This window comes from Mandrillus leucophaeus, unplaced genomic scaffold (genome assembly GCF_000951045.1).
Source record: "Mandrillus leucophaeus isolate KB7577 unplaced genomic scaffold, Mleu.le_1.0 Scaffold768, whole genome shotgun sequence".
In the NCBI taxonomy this organism is placed as follows: Eukaryota; Metazoa; Chordata; class Mammalia; order Primates; family Cercopithecidae; genus Mandrillus; species Mandrillus leucophaeus.
The window spans coordinates 51,216-76,404 of NW_012108341.1; the positions used below are offsets into that span (position 1 = coordinate 51,216).

Sequence of the window (25,189 nt, forward strand, 5' to 3'; positions counted from 1 at the left end):
CAATACAGATTTTGTTAAAATGCACTCAACTATACTTGGATCATGTTATATAACATGCTGGAGTAGAATTGGGCAAAAAAAAATGTGAGCCACTTAATTTTAGACCTCAACAAGGGACTGACTTTTTAAAGAAAAGTCAGTTTGCCCCGTGTAATGATTCCAAGAGTTTGGACTTACAGATTTTATAGTAAAGTACAAAATATGTAATTGTGTGCAGTGTATGTTAATTCAAGGAAAATGTTTCAGTGTCCATGTGAATCTTCTGGATTGGGTTTAGTGGCAATAAATGCAAAACAAGAGCGGTAACATCAGATTCTATCAGTTGAGACCATCTAGTTTGCATTTCTCTGTGTTTGGAATCATATTAGTTTAGACCTGCAAATGATATCTGACTTATGGTATATGTAAAAAAAGAATTGTTTCAAGAATGGATTCTCTTTTTTTGGACTGATGAATAGAGATTCAAATCTCAGTTAACTAAGAAGGACAATTTTAGCAGAATTTGGGAGGAGACATTTGAGCAAGAGGAAGTCAATGTTGTGCAATGAATATGAAATATGGCATGCAAAGGAAATGATAGGGGCTCAGTGGCAGTAACTAATATGAAAAACAGAAGGGAAAGGTTTGCTTGTAATGGTCAGTAGGTTCTTAGTGTACCAATGTTGATCAAAGTAAATTTGTTATGGGCAAGAAGAAAACATACTAAGGAAGAGGAAGATCCTAAGAAAAATGTCACACATCTATACTAGTTTCAAGATCAAGATCTAAAGAAAATAAATCTGAGCTTGCCCCTGTTTGAGCTCATATGACACTGAGCCAGTTTTGTTCATTTTGACACATTGTAATACTTCTCTATACTGTTTAGGGTTTAGTGTGTGAATCTAGTATTCTTAGCTGGACAAAGGGCCTCTTGTGAGTAGCTAGTTTTCTTAAACTGCCCTCCTGAAAAACAATCTCTGCTTGAGCCCAGGAGTTTGAGGTTGCGGTGAGCTGTGATGGTGCCACTGCACTCCAGCTTGGATAACAGAGCAAGACGCTGTCTCAAGAAAGAGAAAGAAAGGAAAAAAGAAAACAAAGAAAAGAGTAAAACGATCTCCAGGGAGGAAGAGGAAGAGCTTTATAATTTCCTCATAAGTTTTTGTGTGAAAAGATGATTAGAAACTGAGACCTTCTCCAACTCCTGCTTTCACCTAAGCTGGACCAGGTCTACAGTCATCTGCTGGCTTCATAACACATTGTCAGTTTAAGCAACCCAAAAGTAATCACAGACTGCTTGGTGGGAGTGAGGGGTTCTTATAATATTGCCTAATGTTTTAATGTTTTGGTTGCATTTTATATAATTGTTCTCCAGGCTGTATTCTATTTTCTACCTGGCTGCAAACAAACTGAATACAGGGAGATGTGTTCTAGGTAGAGTTCCCCACTACATCTGGCACAATATGCTTGCACCTAGCTGTTAATACGTATATGGTAGGTATGTCTGAATCCCTCTGAAGGGTTAGGTCAGAGTTGTGCACAAGGTAAATACCTAGTGAATAATTATTGAATGGATGCCAGTTTATCACCCTTTTCAAGGAGGAAGAGGGATGAGAAAGGCCACTTTGGAGTCTTTATAGGACAATGCACGTGATTTTGGTTGCTTCCATCTTGGGGCTGTTTGGCTGATAAATGGCTCTGAAGAGCCATGTTGGGAATTTAAGCCATGTTGAGCTTTCAATCTTTCGAGCTTTCAATCTTTCAATCCTCTTCTCTTCTTTAGGTGTATGTGGACATAAAAACAAGCTTCACATATTGCGTGCCGTCGAGGACTGCCCTACCTGCCAAGGGTCTCACTGGATCCTTGTGCTTGTTTCCTACTGCCAGCTGGTGGACAATATGGTACTAAGAACTCAAGAAGTTGGTCCTCACGTTGAACCTCAGAGGCCACCAAACCTTTCTGGAAAGTCCCTAGGGAGTTTCTGCAGGTGCTCAATGGTGACATATGTCAAGTTGAGAAGGGACAGCTGATCTTCCAGGGTAGAGATGAATCCACTCCCCACTCTCATGAAGAAGATGTGGGTTTGTTTGACCTTCACTATATAGGAAAAAGCCTCACAAATCCTTCAACCCCTCGGACGGAGGCTCAGCCTCCATGCTGTAAAATGCGGACATAATAACTTTTACGTAACTTGAAAGGTTTCATAAGAATTCTTCCCCTAATATAGATGAAGTGCCATCCAAATTAGATTAACACAAGAAGATTATATAAACACAATGTATTATTTTTATTATTATCAACTTATCACAATGGTCACCATCCAACTTCTCAGTAGGAATTAGGTTAAAGCTCACAGCTCACAGCACCATGGAGGTCAAATCATGCTGGGATGGACGTTCTGTATTTGCAGCCCAAATGTGTGTGAGGCAGTGTTTTTACTCACCTTCCGGGGGCGGGGCTGGGGCTGGCACTTCATTTTCTAGAAATGGAAAAGTCATGGAAATGTTAGGCTCATTTATCACAGAGGAGAACTGCTTTCCACAGCCCCAGGCTGCTTCTGCTGCAGGCAGCCATCTCACCTGTGTGTACTCACAAGAAGGATGGAGCAGGAAAACACATTCTCTCCTCTCTCTCTCTCTCTCTCACACACACACCCCCACACCCACACACACACCCTACTGCATCAAGAGGCCCAAGACATTCATGCTGCCATTTATGTGTGGTATATAGATTTCCAGAAGGTGGCATGGTGTAGTGATGGAAAGATAAAAGTAGAATGGGGATCCAAGTGTCCTTGCCACTTAGTTATCCTCTCTGAGGCAGGCCGGGCATTTACTTGTGCTGAGCCTGTTTTCCTGCCTCTAGAGAAATGGCCACAACACCCATCTTACACGGGCAGGACTGCTGTTAGGATGAAGTGAAACACAGTGGGTAGCAAGCATATGGTGAGCATATCCCGTAGAGTCTAAGGTAAGGTTGGTGCAGAAATGAGACCCCTTTTTCCCAGAAAGCAAGAGCACTGCATCTCCAACATTGTTCTGCCTGCATGGGAGACACTTTCTGAACGCAGATGACATCAAAGTCCTCTGGCTTTGCAGCGCTTTTTGTTGTTGTTGTTGTTGTTGTTGTTGTTTTACAAGGAAGGTGCAATTCATTGGGAAACAGAATTAAGCCCTCTCAGAGTCGCTTCTGGAAACATACGTGCTTGGAATAGATTCCCACCTACACTGATTCAAAATTTTCCAAGCTCTGATTTTGAGGTTTTGGTTTACCTGGCTTTGGATGTCTGGTTATTACAGAGCAGTCTGGCCATGAAGTCTGACAAAGAAACTTCTGTTAAAGAATATACTATTTCCAAGTAGCTGAAGGCATCCCCATGAACAAAGAGCACAGCATTTCCCCTGCCAAATCCCTGTGGATGCCCAGAATTGGGAATTAGTGACATGTGAGTATCACTCACTCATGAACCAGCTGCTTCATCTCCAGGACAAGAAGAGGCAGTTAATGAAGGTGATCGCTTCTAAAATTATCTTCTACTTGACTACTAAATAAAATATAAAGATAGCAAAGTTTTTGTATTATAGACACATTGTGGAATCCTGGGAGCCTTTGTCAGCATATGGGATTTTCCACTTTTTTTTCCACAAGTGACTCTTGTTGAACAGGGAGAAAGAGGCCCTGTAACAAGCAGTTTGGCAGAACAGTCACCACTATGTGTAGGCCAAGTGCCCCATTCTAGTCTAGGAAGGCTGGAATGAGCATGGAAAAAGGAATGGATTGCACCGTAACAGAAATCAAGAAAAGAGTAATGCAGGCCTGCCAGGATGCAATAATGTCTTTTTCCATCACTCATTTTGTGGCTAGTATAAACTTCAATTTATTGCTTTTTAAAAACTTTTATTCAGGTGGCCATAAATAAGTTTATTACTATTTACTAGTGAGGGAGAAGAATATATATAACCAATAGACAAAAAACATAACCTTATACATGGGCAGAAGAAAATGTAGCAGGATGTGATGTAATTCGCAGATACAGTGAAAACACAAATGTCCCTTGGATGGCATTGTCAGAAATGTTTTTGTTTCTTCACTACATCATGGAAAGAATCACTCAGGTTATCATCAATCAAAACATGAAACTGTCAGTCAAAGCATTTTATTTTCAGAGATCTGAGTGCAGAAATGGAAATCTAATATTGTCCTCTTGGCTTTGAATAAGTTATTGCAGCACATGGATATCAGAATACTGAGAGCGAGACGCCAATTTCTTTGACACACTATCTTTCAGACAGGGCCATTGCCATGACATGCCCAAGGACTTCTTCCTGGTTCTGTCTACAGACAAGTTTCTCATCCCTCCAGTCTCCTTTCCCCACAGCTGCAGCAGTTATTTATCCTACAACTGTGTTTCATCCCATTATTCTGCTTGAAAGGGTTTCTATTACTATTTGATTAGGTCTACCCTCCCCAGGTTTGCATTCAAAGCCTTTGTTCATGGGCACTTCTTTCTCTCCCTTCTCTTACTACGTTCCAGTGGCCCCTCTGTTCTAGAGCCATTTCTGTTCACCTTCTGACCTTTCTGCCACTGTTCTCCCCAGCAGACCTCCTGCTTTTTCTGAACATATGATGGAGTCAGACTTAGGTCTGAATCCTGACTCTCTGCCTTATTCATTGTGCAATCATGTGCAATTCCTTAATCTCTAACAGCCTTGGGTCCTTCATCTGTGAAATAAGATTAACAAAATAAATAACCTCTTAGGGTGCCAATTCTATGTAAAATGCGTAGGGTAGTTCCTGCCATGTAGAAAGAGCTCTATAATTCACAGAATGAACTGTTTCCATTACTATCGTTTGGCAATCTTTATCCACATCGCCAACATTTTTCTCAAGGCGCTCGGAACTGATTATTCTTTTTTTTTTTTTTTTTTTTTTTTTGAGACGAAGGCTCGCTCTATCGCCAGGCTGGAGTGCAGTGGCGTGACCTTGGCTCACTGCAGTCTCCACCTCCTGGGTTCAAGCAGTTCTCCTGCCTCAACCTCCCAAGTGGCTGGGACTATAGGCACGTGCCACTATGCCCAGTTAATTTTTGTATTTTTAGTAGAGACAGGGTTTCACCATGTTGGCCAGGATGGTCTCGATCTCTTGACCTCATGAACCACCCGCCTCTGCCTCCCAAAGTGCTGGGATTATAGGTGTGAGCCACTGCGCCCGGTCAGAGCTGATTATTCTATTCCGTTCTTCTTTCTTACTCTTTTGCATTCTGGACCATGTCATAACACATTCTCTTTTTACTATGACTTAATTATTGTCTAATAGTCTCTGTATATATATGTTTCTGTTTCTCCCCCATCTAAACAAAGTCAGGGGTCTTTCCTTCTTTTCTTATCTCCCTGGTGTCTCATTTTATTGCTGAAAACACGTTAAATGCATAGAGAATTGATACAAAAGAATTAAGAAGGGCTTCTTTTGGTGGTTGGATATCAACTATTAAGTAGATAATACCTGTTTAGCATCTATGTGCCCAATTCTCATTTTTTAAGGGTAACCATAGTTGCTTAAAAATCCAGCTAAGGCCAATGGTAAATTCTAATCAAATACGTAAAAGAGAATCATCTTGGGCACTAAAACTGTAGATGTTGCCTGAATGTACATTCTCCATTTCCATTTTTTCTATAGCCCCATGGGCTATGTAACAGACCAAAAATCAAAATGATAATGTAAAGGGCTTAATTCAACTTCCACTTAATCCACAAAACATTGGTCATGAATAGCCAACTCTACCAGAGAGAATGGCAGAAACATTATAGGATATTAATGTTAGGACCGTTGCGGGATGGTTGCAGGGAGTAGAAATAGAAAAATGTATACTGGCCTGGTAAATAGGCAGATCCAGAACTTTTTCTTCTCAAAATCACAGAAACCTCTTTACTTTATAGCCAGTGAAGGAGTAAATACATTGCAACCCCTTATTAGAACCCACCACATGTAGGACCTAGTGTATATTAATCCTTTTAATCCTTACAACTCTGTGAAATCAGTACTATGATTATCTCCATTTTGCAAGTGGGAACTGAGGCTCTTTGAGATCGCACAGTCTAGGAAGGGTGGAATCAGGCTGTACTCCAGGCTTGCTTGGCTAAGCCTGGCCTCTGCAGCCCCACCCTGCACTTCCTTTCCCTGCTACTTAAGTTGATCAAGTCAGAACAGGGTTGATGGATTTCTCAGAACAATGACACCTTTTTCCCCACTGAATTAGTTGGTCTTAATCTCAAGACCACATAGCCTCATATGGATGTTGTCCTCCCTATTTGTAGGAGTGGGGTGCACATCTATTTCCTCAAGTATGAGATAGAAATAATAGCACAGCCTAACTCAGGGGTCATTGGCGGAATGAATGCATTAGCAGGGGTAGAGAACATGGCAAATGTCACATAGGCTTTATCTTTTCATGGTTTTTATCGTTATGATCATCATTTTTACTCGGACACACCTATGAAAAAGACACTTATGTTTTCCTCCACATGCTGCCTGCTAAGGATATGTCTTATTTCTAGGTCTACGAGCTGTATGTGTTAAAACATGTTTGCATGTGGGGTGGGGACTGGACAGAAGAGGTGAGTCCCTCATAACCCTACTACAAAGTGGGAATAGTAGTTGAGCTCGATGCAATTTATATGCATTATAGTTTGCAGACTGCAGATAAGTAGATCAAACAATGATTCAATCAATCAATCATGGCAAGACAGAAATGATCAGAGAAAATAGGACCTTAGTCTTTTTCGGAGCATTTGAAACAGAAAATTCCAGTTGTCTTAAACCTGGAAACTGGAAAACCAAGGAGTGGTAAAGGCCAAGCAGCACATGACTTAAATGGAAAATGAAGCATTGCAGGTAAGTCTCAGAGACCCCAAGGTGTGCCCATTTACCTTGAAGGAACTTCTCACGCATCTCTCTCACTCTAATTCATATGTTTGTCTCTGACAGGTCCTGTCATGGTCAGCTTTGCCCATTTCTCTAAAAGTAATTTACATGTTCCTAAATTTCACTGTCTGCCTCTGTAACATTCGTTCATTAACAGCAATTTCCACAGTACCTCACTGAATAGGAACCATAGGCAGGAGCACCCTTGCAAGCTAAATTCATTCAACTCCCATTATGAATTTAACAAGGTCAGTGGGTTATAAAAGTGGTTACAATGCGATAAGATACCTGTGTTTAGGAAATTCACAGGTAAATGAATTGCCTTTCAGTATCAATTGAGTCACTGAACCAAGTCACGCTGCTCTCTTAAAACATTCAAGACTCATTACTTCCAGAAATCCTCTAGAACTTCTCAAACTGCAGTATGCATATTAATCACTTAGGGATCTGATAGAACTGCAGATTCTGACTCTTGGGGTCTGCAGCAGTAGGGTTCACGATTCTGCATTTCAAGGTTGCGCAGTGGCTCAGGAGGTCACAGTAGGAGGATCGCTTGAGCCCAGGTGTTTGAGACCTACCTGGGCAACATAATGAAATCCTGTCTTCACAAAAAAACATTTTACATTAGCTGGTGCTTCCTAAGTCCCAGTGACTTGGGAGGCTGAGGTGGGAGTATCACTTAAGCCCAGGAGGTGGAGGCTGCAGTGAGCCAAGATTGTACCACTATACTTCAGCCAGGGTGACAGAGCAAGACCCCATCTCCAGAAATTTTTTTTTTAATTTTAAAAATAAAAAGATTCTGCATTTCTAAAAGGCTCCCAGGTGATGCTGCTGGTCCACAACCCACATTTTGAGTAACAAGGCTCAGCACACCCCCTAAATATCACCCGTTTCTCTCCTTTTTCAAATGTGAGTGGGAATCCTAATGGGTTTACAGTAGATGGGGACTTTTCTTCTCCCTTTGATCACAAGCTTCTTGAGGACAAGGCCCTTCTCCTTCTCCTTTTCAGATTCCACACAGCAGGTGCTCCATAAATATAGTTAACTGGCAGGCTGTTCCTCCCTGCACAAAAGCCCCTTCTCCTTGCTGCCAAGAAACCCATAACCGTCCCCTGGCATTCTGTGGGCAGCTTTCTTCGTCTGTGTTCCCCACAGGGAACACTATGTCTTTCATTGGTTCCCCTCCCGCTGGCCAAGGCTCCAGGGGCATTCACCCAAGCGCCATCATTTACATTTCTTCTTACTGTCAACAAATGTCTTCCATTTCTTAACAAGGGCAGGAGAGCAATTAGGGTTAGTTTTGGCTCTCAGGAATATTACACCCCTCGCCTTTCTAAGGAATCCTCCCCTTTTAAAATCGGGGCTCCCAAAAACAGCAAAGCAACTTGTGTCGAGGAACCTGTCCCACCAGTTTCTTAGCAAATAACAGCCAATCACACCAACTGTTGTCAACAAGGTTGGCTGTGTTGCAATGTTCGAGAGGCACCCACCTTTGGTAAGCTCTCTAAATCTTAAACAAGCAAACAGATATTTATTGAGGTGAGGTCCTGCTGTACTTCTGCTTATTCAAAAGCCTAGGGGCAAAGTTCTGTGGAACATTCCTGCTAGGTAAATACAGTTGGTTTTTTGTTCTCCTCTCTTGGTTCTCCCACATAATATCTTTGTTAGAAAACATGCTAACAGGACTAAAGAAGCATGTTTTAAAATGTTTGAATAAAAAAGGAAAAACAAGGATACTTTTTGAAAAAAAATAAGCCCAAGGAAATATTTTAAGGGACAACCTAAAAATGAACTGGTTTGTGAACCAACAACTAAAGCCAGCCCCTTCTTTCCTGGGCAAGGGCGGCTGTTCTTCGATCCTTTCTAATGAACAGATACAGACTTTCTCTCCCTTTGCAGCACTGAAATGCTTTCAAAGGGGTAGATCTATTTATGGTGGATTTTTCCTATGGTCACCTACTGTAAAAAGCACAGGTATGTCACCAATGGCATGCCTGCACAGCCTGTGCCAAGGCATTCTAATTGACGGGCACTGGTGGCAGCTATGAAATAGACAGCCCCATATGTGGCCTTTGTGCTGCTGCAGAAACACTAGGGACCCAGTAACTCCATAAATGGTTTGGCCCTCTCCAGTGGAGTCCATTTCTATTTTCAATGATCAAGGGTTTCATGGTCAGTAATTTAAAGGGGAAAAAAAGAAATCTTATGTCTTAAAATTCATTAAACTGTCTCTCTCTCTCTGTCTGTGTCTATACACTTAAAACAAAACAAAACACCCAGTTCTCTTCTTCCCAGCGGCTGTCTCAAATATTACATTATTTTACCTACTTAAACTATCTTCTGGGCCATTATGTACAATTTAATTTAGTTTTTTATACAAGGAGAGCATATCACATGAATATATTATATAGGCATAAAAAAGACAGAAGAACACATGATAACAGTTATCACTAAATGTTATGATTCTAGGTCTCTTTTTGTGGCTTTCTGTCACTTTCTTGGGGAAAATTTTTAAAAAATAAAAAATATTCTTTGGAAATTTGAGGCATAGGGCAAAATTGTATGCTATTCCTAATTATTTTTTCTTATTCTCAAAGTAAAATTCTAGCTTTGAAAAAAAACGCGTGAAGGCTTTATGTTTTGTAAACATCATGATGAATAAGGAAGGGTCTACTTGGCCAACTCCTGTACTGTCATTTTTGGTGGTATAGCAAATTATCTTTCTTTTTAGATTAAATATGTAATAAACACTATCAGGTGTCTCCCCTCTTGATGATGGGGTCTGACTCTATATGCATACTCTAACCTGGACCTTATTTGCCCAGACACGAGCACAATGGAAGCTGCCATAGCATAAAATATTGCTTTCACAGGGACATTAATAATGCTTAGAGATGTTTGATTCTGTTAATCCTAAGTGTACCCCATGGCCAGGCGTGGTGGCTCTCGCCTATAATCTCAGCACTTGGGGAGGCAGATGGAATCGCTTGAGTTCAGGAGTTCACGACTAGCCTGTGCAACATGGCAAAACCACATCTCTACCAAAAATACAAGAAATTAGTCGGGCATGGTGTTGCATGCCTGTGGTCCCAGCTACTTTGGAGGCTGAGGTGGGAGGATTGCTTGAGCTGGGTAGGTGAAGGTTGCAGTGAGCCAAGATTGCACCACCGCACTCCTGAGTGACAGAGTAAGACCCATCTCAAAACGAAACAAACAAAAAACAGTGTACCCCCAAAATCAGCAAATATAAATGACAGTGTATTTTTATTGGCCAAATTGCTTATGTATCACAGATGCAGAATTTGGACAGAAATCAACATTTAATTCAACATTTTCACAGTTACTTGCTTATTTTTTTCCCCACTCTATTCATTATAGGCATTATGGGTCTGGATACCTTATACTTTGGGATTTAAGAGAATTACATACTTTTTAAATAAGTAGACTGGGCTTGGTGGCTCACGCCTGTAATCCCATCACTTTGGCAGATGGGGGTGGGTGACTTGCTTGAGCTCAGGAGTTCAAGACCAGGCCTGGCAATGTAGTGAGACCCTGTCTCTATACAAAAACAAAACAACAACAACAAATAAACTAAATTGATTTATATTAGTGGTTCTCAAAGTATGGTCTGGGATCTTCAGGAGCTCCCTAGTTAGGGAGTTTACCAGGTCAAAATGATTTTCATAATAGTAATGCTAAGACATTATTTGCCTTTTTCACTCATATTCTCTAAGAAATAGACAGTGAAGTTTTCCAGAGGATACATAATGTGTAATGATATCAACGTTCTGACAGCTAATAGAATTGTTTGTGTATTCTTGTGTGTGTGTGTGTGTGTGTGTGTTTCTTTTTTGAGAAGGGTCTCATTCTGTCACCCAGGCTGGAGTGCAGTGGCGTGATCTCGGCTCACTGCAGCCTCGATCTCCCCAGGCTCAGATGAACTTCCCAGATCAACCTCCTGAGCAGCTGGGTCTACAGGCATGTACCATGTCCGACTAATTTTTGTATTTTTTAGTAGAGACGAGGTTTTGCCATGTTTCTTAGGCTGGTCTCGAATTCCTGGGCTCAAGCGATCTGCCCACCTCAGCTTTCCAAAGTGCTTGGATTACAGGCATAAGCCACCACGCTTGGCTGTATTCTTGTATTTTAAACATTATCAATTTTACTTTTATTTATTTATTTATTTATTTATTTATTTATTTATTTATTTATTTATTTTGAGACAGAGTTTTGCTCTTGTTGCCCAGGCTGGAGTGCAATGGCGTGATCTTGGCTCACTACAACCTCCACCTCCCAGATTCAAGAGATTCTCTTGCCTCAGCCTCCTGAATAGCTGGAATTACAGGGGTCCACCAGCACATCCAGCTAATTTTTTGTATTTTTAGTAGAGACAGGGTTTCACCATGTTGGCCAGGTTGGTCTCAAACTCCTGACCTCAGGTGATTCATCTGCCTCGGCCTCCCTGAGTGCTGGGATCATAGGCATGAGCCACCATGCCCAGCCAATTTTAATTTTTAATACAGTAAGTATTATATGACACACGAATACAATATTTACTGTATTACAAATTAAAATTAGTGTGTATAATACACTATTTATGCACATAAACAAATGCTCTTTAGTTTATCAGTAATTGTTAAGGGTGCAAATGGATCTGAGACCAAAAGGTTTGAACCACTGGTTTTGAATTTATTGCAAACCTCTTTGGAAAAAGATTTTGTGCATGTTATTTTAAAACAAACTCAGGTCATATACATCATATACATCTGCAGCTTTGATAAAACAAATGAATCAGTCAAAATAAAAACCATACGTTGATTTTTAGGGCAATAACTCATTTTCCTAAGTGCACCGTAATAGAGACAAAAGGGCAATAGTGCCTAGTAGCACCTCCTCTATGCAGAATTCAGCTATCTATCTAGCAACTTACCTAATGGCTTCTGACCACCCAAATAAAAAGACCTCTGAAGGGCCTCTGCATTTATCTCAAGCTTCTGTGTTCTGTGCACTAAGAGTTTCTGTGTTTTCCTTATGGAACAAGGCCCTAGCTCCTCAGTAAACCCAGAGCCTGGGGCTTGGGAAAGCTAAGCAGGGTGCCTGAGGAGCAGAATTTAAGGAGGTCACTTAAGGTGCTGACCCTGCATTTTGGTGACCCAGAAAGTGAGTGCCTTCTTAAATATTGTGCCTTAGATGGTGCTAAACTCTACTCAGCCAGATTAATGACCTGGAACGGAGTCTATAACAAAGGACAAAGGGGAGTGAGGGCAACAGCTTCATATGCTGACTGACAAGAGTACTAAAGAAGACAGCACACTTCTAGGAGGCAAAAAGTGAGAAAGCTAAGAAAAATTGGACAGACATTCAAAATACAAATCAATATGAGCCCAGTTTTCAAAAAAGCAAATAATTTGGTCTCTCAGGGTGTCACGTGATACTAACAACTGATGTCTATAATTTAAGACAAATTATATCCACTGTACTTTATTTTTCAAATCAAGGAGTAATATACTACATTTTAAGAATGTTTCTATTCAAACTGGTGGAAAAAATAAGGCTTTGAGGTTATATAACAAAATTAACCTTTAGCTGTGCAGAGAATCCGGTTATACAGAATGATTCAATCAATTTAATCCATATTTATTTACTGTGGTCCAATGTTGCCAAAGTCTGTACTGTACTCTAATGTTCTGAATAGATGAGGTCTAATGGTACATCAATCATGTAAATTTTCAATGACTCATTATTCAACTTTTGGAATTTCCCTGAATCTACAGGGTTTTTTTCCTCCCCTAGTCAATTCATTCTTTTGTCCTTCTAATTATGCAAGTTTCAACTCAGGATGTCATTTCACACAGGAAGAGGATTAAAATATGGTCCTTATTACATAGCAACAAATAACTTCTCATTGTTAACATGGGGCTGGAGGAAAATTGCTAAGATCTGAGGACTTGCCTTCCTCACCATGCTTACCATGTTTTAAAGAATCAAATGGGATTGGAGTGGCATATATGAGGGTGTGTTTTGCAGAGGAAGATTTACTCAAATTGAAGGAGCTTAACATTTTAGCATAGGTCAAAAGGAAATTATTGCAAAAGCAATTTGTATTGTTAACAATTTCATCCTTTACTGTGTCTTTTCTGGGGATCTTGCATCACTTATTATTATTATTATTATTATTATTTTGAGACAGGATCTCGCTCTGTCACCCAGGCAGGAGTGCAGTGGCATGATCATGGCTCACTGCAGCCTTGAACTCCTGGGCTCAAGTGATACCAAGTAGCTGGGACTACAGGTGTGCACCACCACATCCAGATAATTTTTGTATTTTTTATAGATGAGGTTTCACCATGTTGCTCAGGCTGGTCTCAAACTCCTGGGCTCAAGCAATTCTCTGGCCTTGGCCTCCCAAAGTACTGGGATTACAGGCATGAGCCACTGTACCTGACCTGTGTCATTTATTTATGTGGCTATAGGGTTATAGGATAAATCTCTTAAAGGTCTTGCTCCAAGCCGTTGCTGGACCTCACATTGGGTGACTTTTTAAAAATAGAGGCAGAAGAGTCCTGACGCCAAGTGGGGTCATAAAAATAAAATTCCACCACAGTAAACACAGTGACACTCAATCAATCACCCACCACATCCGTATGTGGTCATGGAGAGTTCTTTATGTGGTTATCTCAGGAAAGCGCAGACTGAGGAAGACCCTATTCACCAAAAAGCACCCCTGATAGGGAGAGAAATCTTTTTTTTTTTTAAGACGGAGTTTCGCTCTTGTTGCCCAGGCTGGAGTACAATGGCACAATCTTGGCTCACCACAACCTCCATCTCCGGGTTCAAGCGATTGTCCTGCCTCAGCCTTCTGAGTAGCTGGGATTACAGGCGTGTGCCACCACACCTGGCTAATTTTGTATTTTTAGTAGACATGAGGTTTTTCCATGTTGGTCAGGCTGGTCTCGAACTCTCGACCTCAGGTGATCCTCCCACCTCCACCTCCCAAAGTGTTGGGATTACAGGCATGAGCCACTGCACCCAGCCAGGGAGAAAAATTGTAAAGTCCCACAAACCCAAGCCTTATAACCTTTGGTGTCAGATATAGTTATTGTTCAACTGTGTAGGGTAACTCTTTCATCTAAGTGGGAAAGGCCATGTCCCCACAATGGAACAGTGAAGAAACAACCCAACTGTTATCACCTTATGCTATATGCTGACAACTAGAGACCCCTGAATTGGACATGGCTCATTTCAGTAAGAACACAGCAGAGCTCATGGAGTACAGACCTTTTATTTGATCTGAGCTTCTATGGGTGAAAGCAAAGATGTCTCACTACAAGTAAAAGAAGGAAATGTGGTGGTGGCAATGACGGCTATGACTATCATAGCAGCTTTCTTGGCATGTATTATAAATATTACACTAGTGAGGAGGTGAGCAGTGGTTGTTACATCCCTTATGTTGAGGGAAATGCCATCAAAATTTATATGAAATTTGAGGCATTTAATACCTTATACCAGACAAGATTTCTGACTTTACTGCTTTAGGAGGAAAATGCTTGAAATCTTTCCATATGTTAGGCCCTGTTCGAAGCACTTTATCTTTCCAGGCATGGTGGCTTATGCCTGTAATCCCAGCACTTTGGGAGGCCAAGGCAGGTGGATCACTTGAGGTCAGGAGTTCGAGACCAGCCTGGCCAGTATGGTGAAACCCCATCTCTACCAAAAGAATACAAAAATTAGCCGGACGTGGTGGCACACGCCTGTAACCCCAGCTACTCGGGAGGCTGAGGTAGGAGAATTGCTTGAACCAGGGAGGCGGAGGTCACAGTGAGTCGATATCACGCCACTGCACTACGGCCTGGGCAACAGAGAAAGACTCCATCTCAAATAAAAAATAAAATAAGATAAAATAAGCACTTTACCTGGTGTATTTCAGTTAATTCTTACTGAGACCCAATGAGTTGATACTGTTTTATTCACATACAGATGAGGAAACAGAGGCATACAAAGTGTAAATAACTCAGTTCATGGTGCAGCTGGAATTTGAGCTGTCTAGAATGTTCTATGAATATTATAACTTTTTATGTCACCATGTTGAATAATGAATATGATTTAAGATGCATAAAGAAAAAGCCAAGATACATACTATGTGCATAACAACCCTAAAGACATCTAACTCTAAACATGACAAAATGTAGAATTACACATGGACAAATTTTTAGTTTTAAGTAGAGCATTGTCTTCCAAGATTCATAAAAGTTTTTAGAAGGCAAACGATATTAACGGATGCAAGCAAAGCAATTTATAAAGAGTATTATATTATAGTTGAGTAATTTATAAAGAGATCTGATACTATTTAGAGAAAGATTTGGACAATTTTGGAGAAGAATAATATTTAGCCAAAATAGCCAAATACACATCAAAAAAATGAATAGAACAAAATCATAAGATCTAACATCTGACATATTATTAAGTGTAATTTTAGACGCTGCCCTGATGTGCCAAATTGGCCTAAAAATGATTCCTAAGGGAGTATAAAAGGGCAAGCCTTATCAAAGTGGATTTAGACTTGAAAGGCATAATGAAAGTCAGATTACAGTTAGCTTTTTGTGAACTCATTTTAGAAAGAGAAATAAGTGTGAGATTGAATGATCCTGGTCTTTGCCTCTGCCACATCAATCAATTCATGCCCCAATCTAATGGTACCTAAAACTTTACTCTGGAAATGTATGTTGAAGCCAGCCCATGAATACTCTGTCCCATGAATGGGAGTATCTCAAAATTTGGCCTGTGGTCTATCTTTGGGCTGTCTAAACCAAATGTACTCTTTGTAAATTGAAACTGAGCCTATCCACAGAGAGCAGAATTATGACAAGACAGTATCATCACTTTGATTTTGAGGGGCTCTTTGTAAAAAGCTGCGTGGTCAGAAGCCCTCTTCTCATCTGGTTATGAGATAATTTGCATACATATAGGAAATTAAGTGACAAAGTCTTTTCTTCTTTTTCACAGTTTCATTTTCCTTAATTGCTATGCTCTCAAATTTTAGGAAACCCCTCTTGAATAAACAGTAGCTACTTCATGATTAACCTAACTCAGAGCACTAATTCAGCTGCTACCTTTCTGTGTATTTATTCAGTTTCCCCAGGATGCAGTACTCTGAACAAACCAAGGGTTCCAGAAAAGACATCTGTTTCCATCAAGAACTAACATGGAATAAGAACAAAGAAGACGTGGCCACATGCTCTCAGGTACACACATTAAATTAAAATTTCCGTACTTATTTTTGGCTGCTAGAACTTTAATCCCATTATTTATCATCTAACACACTTAAGCATGTCTAGAGATGAAGTTTAGAATCACCACAGAAGATACTGGCAGGCAAGAGTATTTTGTGTCTCTTAATATAGTTTTCATAGACTAATTAAGGAGCAGTGAAGATAAAAATAGCCATTATTAATTATAATAAAAATTATTCTCTGTGTCCATAAACAGCCTAAAAATAATTTTAAAAAAAAACAGTTGCAATAATTTTAAATACAAGTAACAAAAATGCTTCCTTGGACTGTAAAAACAATAGCAATAATGACACAGCAATCTCCTCTCACAACCATATAAAATTGAAAAGAAGAATGCATTTGTTTACAAAAGTATTGCAAAAACGTCATTTTGTATTTATTCAAGTTTTTAAAGAGACCACTTATTTATTTGTTTTTGTGTCCAAGCATTTTTTAAAAGCAACTTCAGCCTGGGTAGTTGACTTCAACACTCATGTTTGATTCGGGGATACTTTGAAATTGCTGTAAATAAGGAAACGCTATGAATTGCGTGTGTATACAGAGCCTAAAAAAAAAAAAAAAAGTTTCAAGGCCATGTCTCATGGCCAAAATAAAGTGAGTCATTGAGAGCATAAAGGATTGTAAGTTCTTCATGCTTTCCACCCTTCTGGGTTCCTTAGACCCCTAATGAGCCTAACTTCCACCTTTGATCACTCCACAATCTCCCTTACTCCTGACCTCACTGTTTGAAATGCCTGGGAACAAGAGGGAATTTCTTTAGATTTACTGGGTGAGAAGTAAGGATACAACTTGTTTTTCCAAAGTGTTTTTAAAGCGATATATTTAGGGCGCTTCAGAGGAAAGAATTGGCCGGTCCTTTATTTATCTTCCTAACAGGTGCAGTCGGAGCAGTCATAAAAGCAGGCTACTGAAAAAGAAGGATTCTGCCAAGTATTAAGCCCCTCTAGTACGCATTTGCCCCAGAGTATTCCTTCTTACAACACAGAGCTCAATTATATGCCATGAATCTCCAGCACAGCATGGCGGTTTTTCTCAGGAGGAAAAAATATGATGGCATTCATTCATATAACTTCTTTATTTTCCGTCCAAACCTTCAACTTGGCCTCGATGAGCCATTCGAAGTCAAAAGGGAAACAATTGCCCTTGATAAACTATCTTTGCTCCTCCCCTCTTCCTTTCTCTTAGTTTTCTGCATTAATTATTAACTTTTCTCCAATTTGAGGTAAGGGTAGTATTTATATATTAATAAATATTTCCAAAGACAAATTGATTTCGGTGTTTGAAATAGGCCATTCACTCTCTTGCACGTAGAAACTGAAGGTCAAAGAAGAAATATGAGAAGGAGGTTTCCTTCTTCCATCAAGGGAGCTCCTTTTCTGATGGATGACTAAGCCCTGAGAAATGCTTAGAAATAGGCAAGAGGCGATGAATGCTGCTGTACATTCAGGTAGGTTTGGGGCTCGGCAGAACTTTAAAATGTGATGAAATCTCTGGAGACCAAGGAAAAAAAGCTACAGAAATGGAAAAACCCTTATGGACTCAAACAACAACAACAACAACAACAACAACAACAAAACTGTTCTCTGCTCCCGTGGTCCCATCTATTCCTACTGAAATGTAGATCAAGATGGATAAGACGAATATTGTATGTTGACACAGCAAAAGAATCTGCAGTAACAAAGGTACGCCTTTGCCTCCTGAAGTTATCAGAATGGCACCTTAAAATTATGGTCATAATGGAACCTGTGTTTGGCCATACGTTTGAGTTTTCAAGAAGGGATCTTACACGGAAAATGAGAAAACCACAGTGACTCTTGAGATGTTTTGAATGACACACAAGCACCAAAGAGGAACTTTTGCCTTTTTGGAGAATTTAAGTACATTAAATATAATGAGCTCTGATAAATCAGAAACAAAAAGTGAAATTCATGTTAAGGCCTCAACTCAGTGTTTTAGAAGGTATTTTTTCCGAGTTTTATAGTATCTGACAGTTAATAGGCCAGGCACGGTAACTCACGCCTGTAGTCTCAGCACTTTCGAAGGCGGAGACAAGTGGATCTCTTGAGCCCAGGAGTTCGAGACCAGCCTGAGCAACACAGTGAGACCCCCATCTCTACTAAAAATATAAAAATTAGCTATTAGCTGGGCATGATGGCATGTATCTGTGGTCCCAGCTACTGGGGAGGCTGAGGTGGGAGGATCACTTGAGCCTGGGAGGCAGAGTTTGCAGTGAGCCATGATTGCACCACTGCACTCCAGCCTGGTGACAGAATGAGAACTTTTCTGGAAAAAAAAAAAAAAAGAAAAGAAAAATCTGACAGCTAACAGGTGTCCCAGGATGTTAAAGAATCAGGTTTTATGGATTTAATCATTACATATGCCAGAGGTAAAATTCTGAGGAAATCATTTGTATGTGTTTAGCAGCCATTCATACTATTCTTTAATGAACAGAGATTCTGCCACAGAAGAAAGCCTGTTGCAATTGTTTAGTTTGGGGTTGATAAAATTTCTTTTTGACTCGAAAAGAGAAATTTCCAGTGAAAGGTGATTTCTTGGCCGGGCTCGGTGGCTCACACCTGTAATCCCAGCACTTTGGGAGGCCGAGGTAGGTGGATCACCTGAGGTCAGCAGGTCGAGACCAGCCTGGCCAACATGGTGAAACCCCGTCTGTACTAAAAATACAAAAATTAACTGGGTGTGTTGGTGGGTGCCTGTAATCCTAGCTATTTGAGATGCTGAGGCACATGAATCACTCGAACCTGGGAGGCAAAGGCTGCAGTGATCGAAGATCATGGCACTGCACTCCAGCCCAGGCCACAGAATGAGATACTGTCTCAAAAAAAAAAAAGAAAAAAGAAAGAAAGAAAGATGATTTCTTTACACAGTAGGAACCGGGGAATTAACTGTAGGGCACTTACTTGTACTCAATTAATAATTGCTATATAAATGAATATATCAAAGGCATCCTGGGAGAGCCCCACAAATATGAAGCTTCCTACCGCATCCCCCCAATTTGATCGGAATAACTTATTTGTACTAGGCCTTAGCTTCTGTAAGAATCCAAAGTGGTGTAAGGTAAGTTTTATCTGGAACTGACAGTACAAATAACATAGTTCTCCAAAGAATACATAATATACAACTGATGACGGTAAAAAGTAGAACAATGGGAAGTGGTTACTCCTTAAGAATACTGCTTGCTTTCTCCAAAAGGGCTCACTGAGCCACCCAGCATATTCCAAGAGTCTAAACAAGGACTGTGGACTAATTACTTCCATTAGACTTCCTCCTCGAGATCCAGAGTTACAGCTGTCCTTCCTCCTCCTCCTTAGAAGAACCAGCTCTCCCAAGATTTAAGAAGAAAACTCCCAGAATTCGGTCAGGGTAGGCTGGGAGGTAGTTGAGTGAGATATGTTTTGTACCTGCAGGTGCTGAAAACTCAGCCTCTTTTGAAGAGTTGCCAGATCCTCCTGGATCCTAGGAAGGCCAAACCAGCCCATATGCCCTCTCAAGATTCATAGCAAGTGGTCATGGCCTCCCTGGGCATGGCTTTCCGAGCTGTGGGAAAGATTCAGAAGACCCATATGGGCTGGAGGAGACTCTTCTTTAGGCGGGTTTCTGCAGATAGTTTGAAACGATTCTGAAGAACTGGTTCTAGGCCATGTTTTATTTTTCAGAGGGATGCTTATATGTAATCAAACTAACCCCAGTGAAAATGAAATCGCAGTTAGGAGAAGAAGAGGGGAGCAGAATAGTTCATGCATTGCCATACTCCTTACTCTTCTGATGTAAACAATATTAAAATGCAATTATTTCACTAAGGAACGCTCTTCGAGGTACAGTTCCTTTAAGAATCAGTTGCACTGGTAAGGGAACCAAAAAAATCTCTGTACTTCCTCAATGGATTTTAAATATATCAGTAACTCTTTTTGCTCCACTCCCCATCATCCAAATTTACACTAACCAAAGAATTTATGGGTGTAAAATTCCTGTCCTGGGTGGAGGAACTGCTACACAGAATAGCAACGTGCTTTTAGAGCAAAAGAAGATCATGGAGTCTTTAGTATCCATGCTGATTTATTCAGAAAGAAAAAATATATATCGGGGGGTGGGGGCTAAAGTTCAAGATATATTTTCCTCTTTGCAGCCCTACAATTTCTTTCCCTGTAAAAGCAGAGTGAATCAGACTGAGTTGTCAAATGAAAAGTAAACTTCATCGCCTCTAGTAATCAGAATAATTTAATTAGCTTTATTGGCTCTCACAGCCTGTCACCTTATTTATTGATTTTTCAGCTTTCTTCTCATTTTCAATTAGGCTTTAAAAAAATGCAAAATCATTCACTAAATTCAGAATAATTAAAACAATATTGTGTTTCCAGTTTGGAAACATGGTAGAATGCATTTCATCTGGGTACACTTAGGAGAGGTTAAAGTGACAGAGCAGATAAAAAGGACACTTAATACACACGTAAATCATTTGCATTACAAATAAGATACTTTAGCAGGGGTTGGACTCCCTGCCTGACAGTCAGGATTAAGTTCCCATATTAATGCATGCATTTGGTGTGGTTATTTTGGGTGAAAGACTTCATCCATCAATGCCCTCTGCCACTAAGTAAGGCCAACCTGTAAACTGATCACCACAGCCTGTCAACACTGGTTACTTAATTATATAAAGAAAATATATTTAAAAGACTTTTGATAATTTGGTTAATATTTCAACTTTGAGTTCAACGTGTAACATATTTTTCAAGATTCCTTAAAATAATGGCTAAAGCATTTTTAAGAATTAAAAACTGAAAACTATGACATTTTAATGTTTCCTGCTACTTTTTCTTTTTCTTTTATTTGCAGAAGGGAAAAATAAAGATTCAAGAAGCACTAGTGAAGATGAATATAAATGAAATAATATTTTAAAAGATATTTTCTTTAAAAATTAAATTCAATGCATGCATACTATTAATTTGTGCTTATTATTTATTTTCATAATTAATAATTCCAATTTACTTCTGTTACCAATTGGTAGTTTTAATATACTAATAACTTTTTAGAAAGGAGAAACTTTGTTAGAGAAAACATTTCTTCTAAGGAAGAATATTTTTATACTTTCAGCTTAACTATTCTTAAAGGCTACATATTATGAAATTCTCTACAATAAAACTCGTGAAAGAACAATCTATTCATGACATTCAGGGATATCCTTTTTTCCTGGTGTTTGGTTTTCTTTCCATGCAAGAATTTAATAATGAACCTCCAAAGGCACTGATAAGAACACAACAAAAAACCCTTCATCTGTATATTTTAAATATGTTTCCATTTTAAAAATGTAGCAAATCTGGAAATAATGTCACAAATTCTTTTTTGAAATCTTGATCCAATGTATTAACCATTTTAGAAAATATTTTAAGTCTTCTACTCTCTGCAAATTGCAAATACATGGTAAAAATTTGTGACTAAACCTAAGAAAATATGCTTGAAAATGTAATCTGTTTACCACCAGCAATTAACATCCTTAAATTACACTTTAAGGATTCTTTACAATTGAGTGATAGAATTATCATTTGATAATTTTAGTCAATATGCCTTTAGAAACTATCATTATCAGAAATTTTTAAATTCAGTATACTCTCACTGTATTTTTCCTTTGGTCTGTTTAATTTAAACCATCTTTTCCTTAAATCATAGTGATTTTGTTTTCTCATCTAGTTAAGAAATTTGTTATTTGTTTGAAGACAAATACCAAAATAAACACACTTTATTAAGGAGTACAACAAAAAGATTTCTGGATAAGTCTTACCCTCTTTCTTAGTGGGTTCTGGCATGACCACAGTAAGATGTTATTCTTTAAAGAGTTTTCTCCCCTCCACGACTAGTTGACAGAAACCCACAGGCAGGCGAGAGATAGTGCAGGTCGGTGTGACAAGCAGTTGGGGAGAAACTCAGTGCTTTTATACTGCCTCTGAACATCAATCATGATGGCACCTCCCTTTCTTCAGCACAAGGATGCAGGAACTTGACAGCTATGGGGACCTTTCTCACATCTGTTGTCTGCACTCTGCTCTCTCGCCTACTGGAAGGAATCTCCTGCCCATCTCATGTGGCTGATGAGAACACCTCTAACTTTCTAAATTCAGCCGCAGCCTCGTGCTCCGTCTTGCTCTTCTCTCTCTGACAGATGCATGTGCTGACTCAGGAGTGCAAAAAGTTTGCTGGATGATAAAAAAAAAAAATCAAATTAAAAATCATGATATGCCAATCCAACCAATGCCTTAATTTTCACCAAGACTAGGCAGAAAAGTCTTTGTATTCAGATGATCATTTTTATGCTCCAGTTAGCTTTTCATTTTCATCAATCCTTAATTATTGCATTATATTTTTTCTTGTTCCTTATTGATATGTCAATATTAAGTTTTCAAGCCAAATCTCTAGGTTAAATAACTTGTCTCTTGTTCTCCTCTAAGAATAGCAAAGATTTCTATTAAGGGATACTCTGCGTTTGCATTTTTTTCCAAAAGCATCATTTTTCAAAATTATAGGACATATAAAAGAATGAGACAATGACACATGCTACAACATGGACGAAGCTTGAGAGCATCACACTAAGTGAAAGAAGTCAGTCAGATATACAAACATAGACTATAAAATAATAGATCACTGCTGGGCTCGTGCCTGTAATCCCAGCACTTTGGGAGGTTGAGGCGGGTGGATCACCTGAGGTCAGGAGTTCAAGACCAGCCTGACCAACATGAAGAAACCCCATCTCTACTAAAAATACAAAATTATCTGGGCATGGTGACACTTGCCTGTAATCCCAGCTACTCGGGAGGCTGAGGCAGGAGAATCACTTGAACCTGGGAGGTGGAGGTTGCAGTGAGCCGAGATTGCACCATTGCACTCCAACCTGGGCAACAAGAGTGAAACTCCATCTCAAAATAATAATAATAATAATGAATAATAGATCACACGTTGTACAATTCCACTTATATGAAATGTCCAGGATAGGCAAATCCGTATCAGTGTATCAGTGTTTGCCAGCGGCCTGAGGGAGGTGGAATTGGGAGTGACTGCCAGGGCATACGGGGTTTCTTTTGGTCATGATGAAAATGTTCTGGGATTAGATACTGGTGATGGTTGTACAACTTTGTGAATATATTAAAAACCACTGAATTATACACTTAAAAATATATGTGGAGGCTGGGTGCAGTGCTCGGGCCTGTAATCCCGGCACTTTGGGAGGCCAAGGTGGGAAGATTATTTGAAGCCAAGAGTTGGAGACTAGCCTGGGTAACAAACCAAGACCCTGTCTCTACAAAAAATAAAAATAAAATAAAAAAATATGTATGGTGCCTGGGCAAAGAAAGTCAAATAGACTAGTAGCTACTGTTTTGATTCAAGATGGTAATTGGAGGGTACACAAATCTAACTTAAGATGTTGAAAGACTGTAGTAGATGTGGTCACTTTCTCCCAAAACGCTCATGGAACTGATAGAGAAATAAGAACTACCAAGTAGTCAACCCGAAGAAGACACCTTACTTTATTTGTTCACATGCGCTAGTACTAACCTGAGTTTCTATGAAAAGACAGCTACCCACATGCCTTTACTGGTGTGTGTTTTCGAGATAATTTTCAAAAAACTTTGATTGATTGGTTCTGAAGCAGCCGCACTGTCTCGTCTAATTTCCCTTGTGGCTGAGAGTGCAGCTGGTCAGACTTAGCTCTACCAAACTCTGTGCCAAGCTGACTTTTCATATAAGGGTGGAAACTCGACTTAGAAGTCAATAGCATCATGCTTTAGTTATGTGGCGGGGAGGCGGGGGAAGCCAGTCAAGATGGTAATTAACTTCTTTTATAAAGAAAGCCTCTCCTTAACCACATAATACTACTGAGGACATTGTTGTACTTAAAAAAAAAAAAAAAATGTTCCTTTGCTGAGTCCACTCTGGTAATATCAATTAATAGATGAAACAAATGAAAGAGCCTAGAATCTGAAGTCAGTCCCTTGGGTTCTATTTCTGGATCTATCATTAACCAGCTTAGTGACTCTTAAGAAAGTCAGGGGGGTTTCTGGGCCTCAGTTTCTTTTTGTGTAAAAAAGGGGGCTTTAAAACAATGATCTTGGAGGCTCCTGAGAGTTTTAACACTGTGATTTTATTTGTGAAATCTCTAAGAGAGAATTGTTTTTTTCAGCGTTCCCAGCGCGCTGAACACCACATATGAAATGGACATAGGGCAGAGTGTCGTGTTGCATAAGAATGTTTATAGCGAAGGGCAGATTTCACACATGCCACAAAAGAGGTGCCATGCCATCATTGGCTTCTGCAGAAACCCCATTGGGTTTTTAATACACTGATCATCTTACTGAGGTGAACATATGCCAGGAAATATTGCAATCCACAGAGAAAGTATTTTATGACCTGGGGAACTTTTTGGTAATAAAGGAATTAATTATAAAAAGGCAAAGCATTATTATAGGAATTGAAAGTACAGACAAATTCTAATTTTCCTAGGGTTATATTGTTTTAGGAATACATAACCCCTATTGCAGATCTTATGCATTCATCTAGAAGGTTGCAGACGCCTTAGCTGTACTCTCAGGAAAGACGGGGGGATGGTCAATAGGCTTTTGTTTCTTTTGCTAAGTGCTTTATTATATTTTTCCTTTTGTATTACTGAGGATGAGGTTTGTTCAAATACAACACAAAACCACCAAATACCAGCAGTTGAATCAAGATAGAAGTATTTCTCCCTCACATAAAGCAAGTCCAAAATCAAATGGCTTAGAGTCATACAATGGCTTCACAGTGTATCCAGGAAACCAGACTACTTCTTCTTGCTCTACCATCCTCCTGGTAACCTCATGGTCCAAAATAGCTGCAGATCCGTAGCCACTACATTCCTATTCCAGGCAGTCGAAAAGAAGAAGAAGAAGAAGGAGGAGGAGGGGGAGGAGGAGGATCATGATGAGGAGGAGGAGGAGGAGGAGGAGAAGGAGAAGGAGAAGGA

General features: G+C 39.7%; 1 protein-coding gene across 1 annotated transcript in view; it reads right to left on the reverse strand.

Moving 5' to 3' along the window:
- Positions 1 to 22,146, reverse strand: part of MYBPC1 (myosin binding protein C, slow type) — a gene marked incomplete at its 3' end in the record, with an annotated part of 72,648 nt that extends 50,502 nt beyond the window's left edge. The window contains exons 1-2 of the mRNA XM_011966642.1: positions 21,983 to 22,146; positions 2,421 to 2,456 (exon numbers count right to left, since the gene is read on the reverse strand). Of these exons, the coding sequence (XP_011822032.1) occupies positions 2,421 to 2,456; positions 21,983 to 22,007 (61 nt within the window). The remainder of the gene's footprint in view (positions 1 to 2,420; positions 2,457 to 21,982) is intronic.
- Positions 22,147 to 25,189: the final 3,043 nt, after the last annotated feature.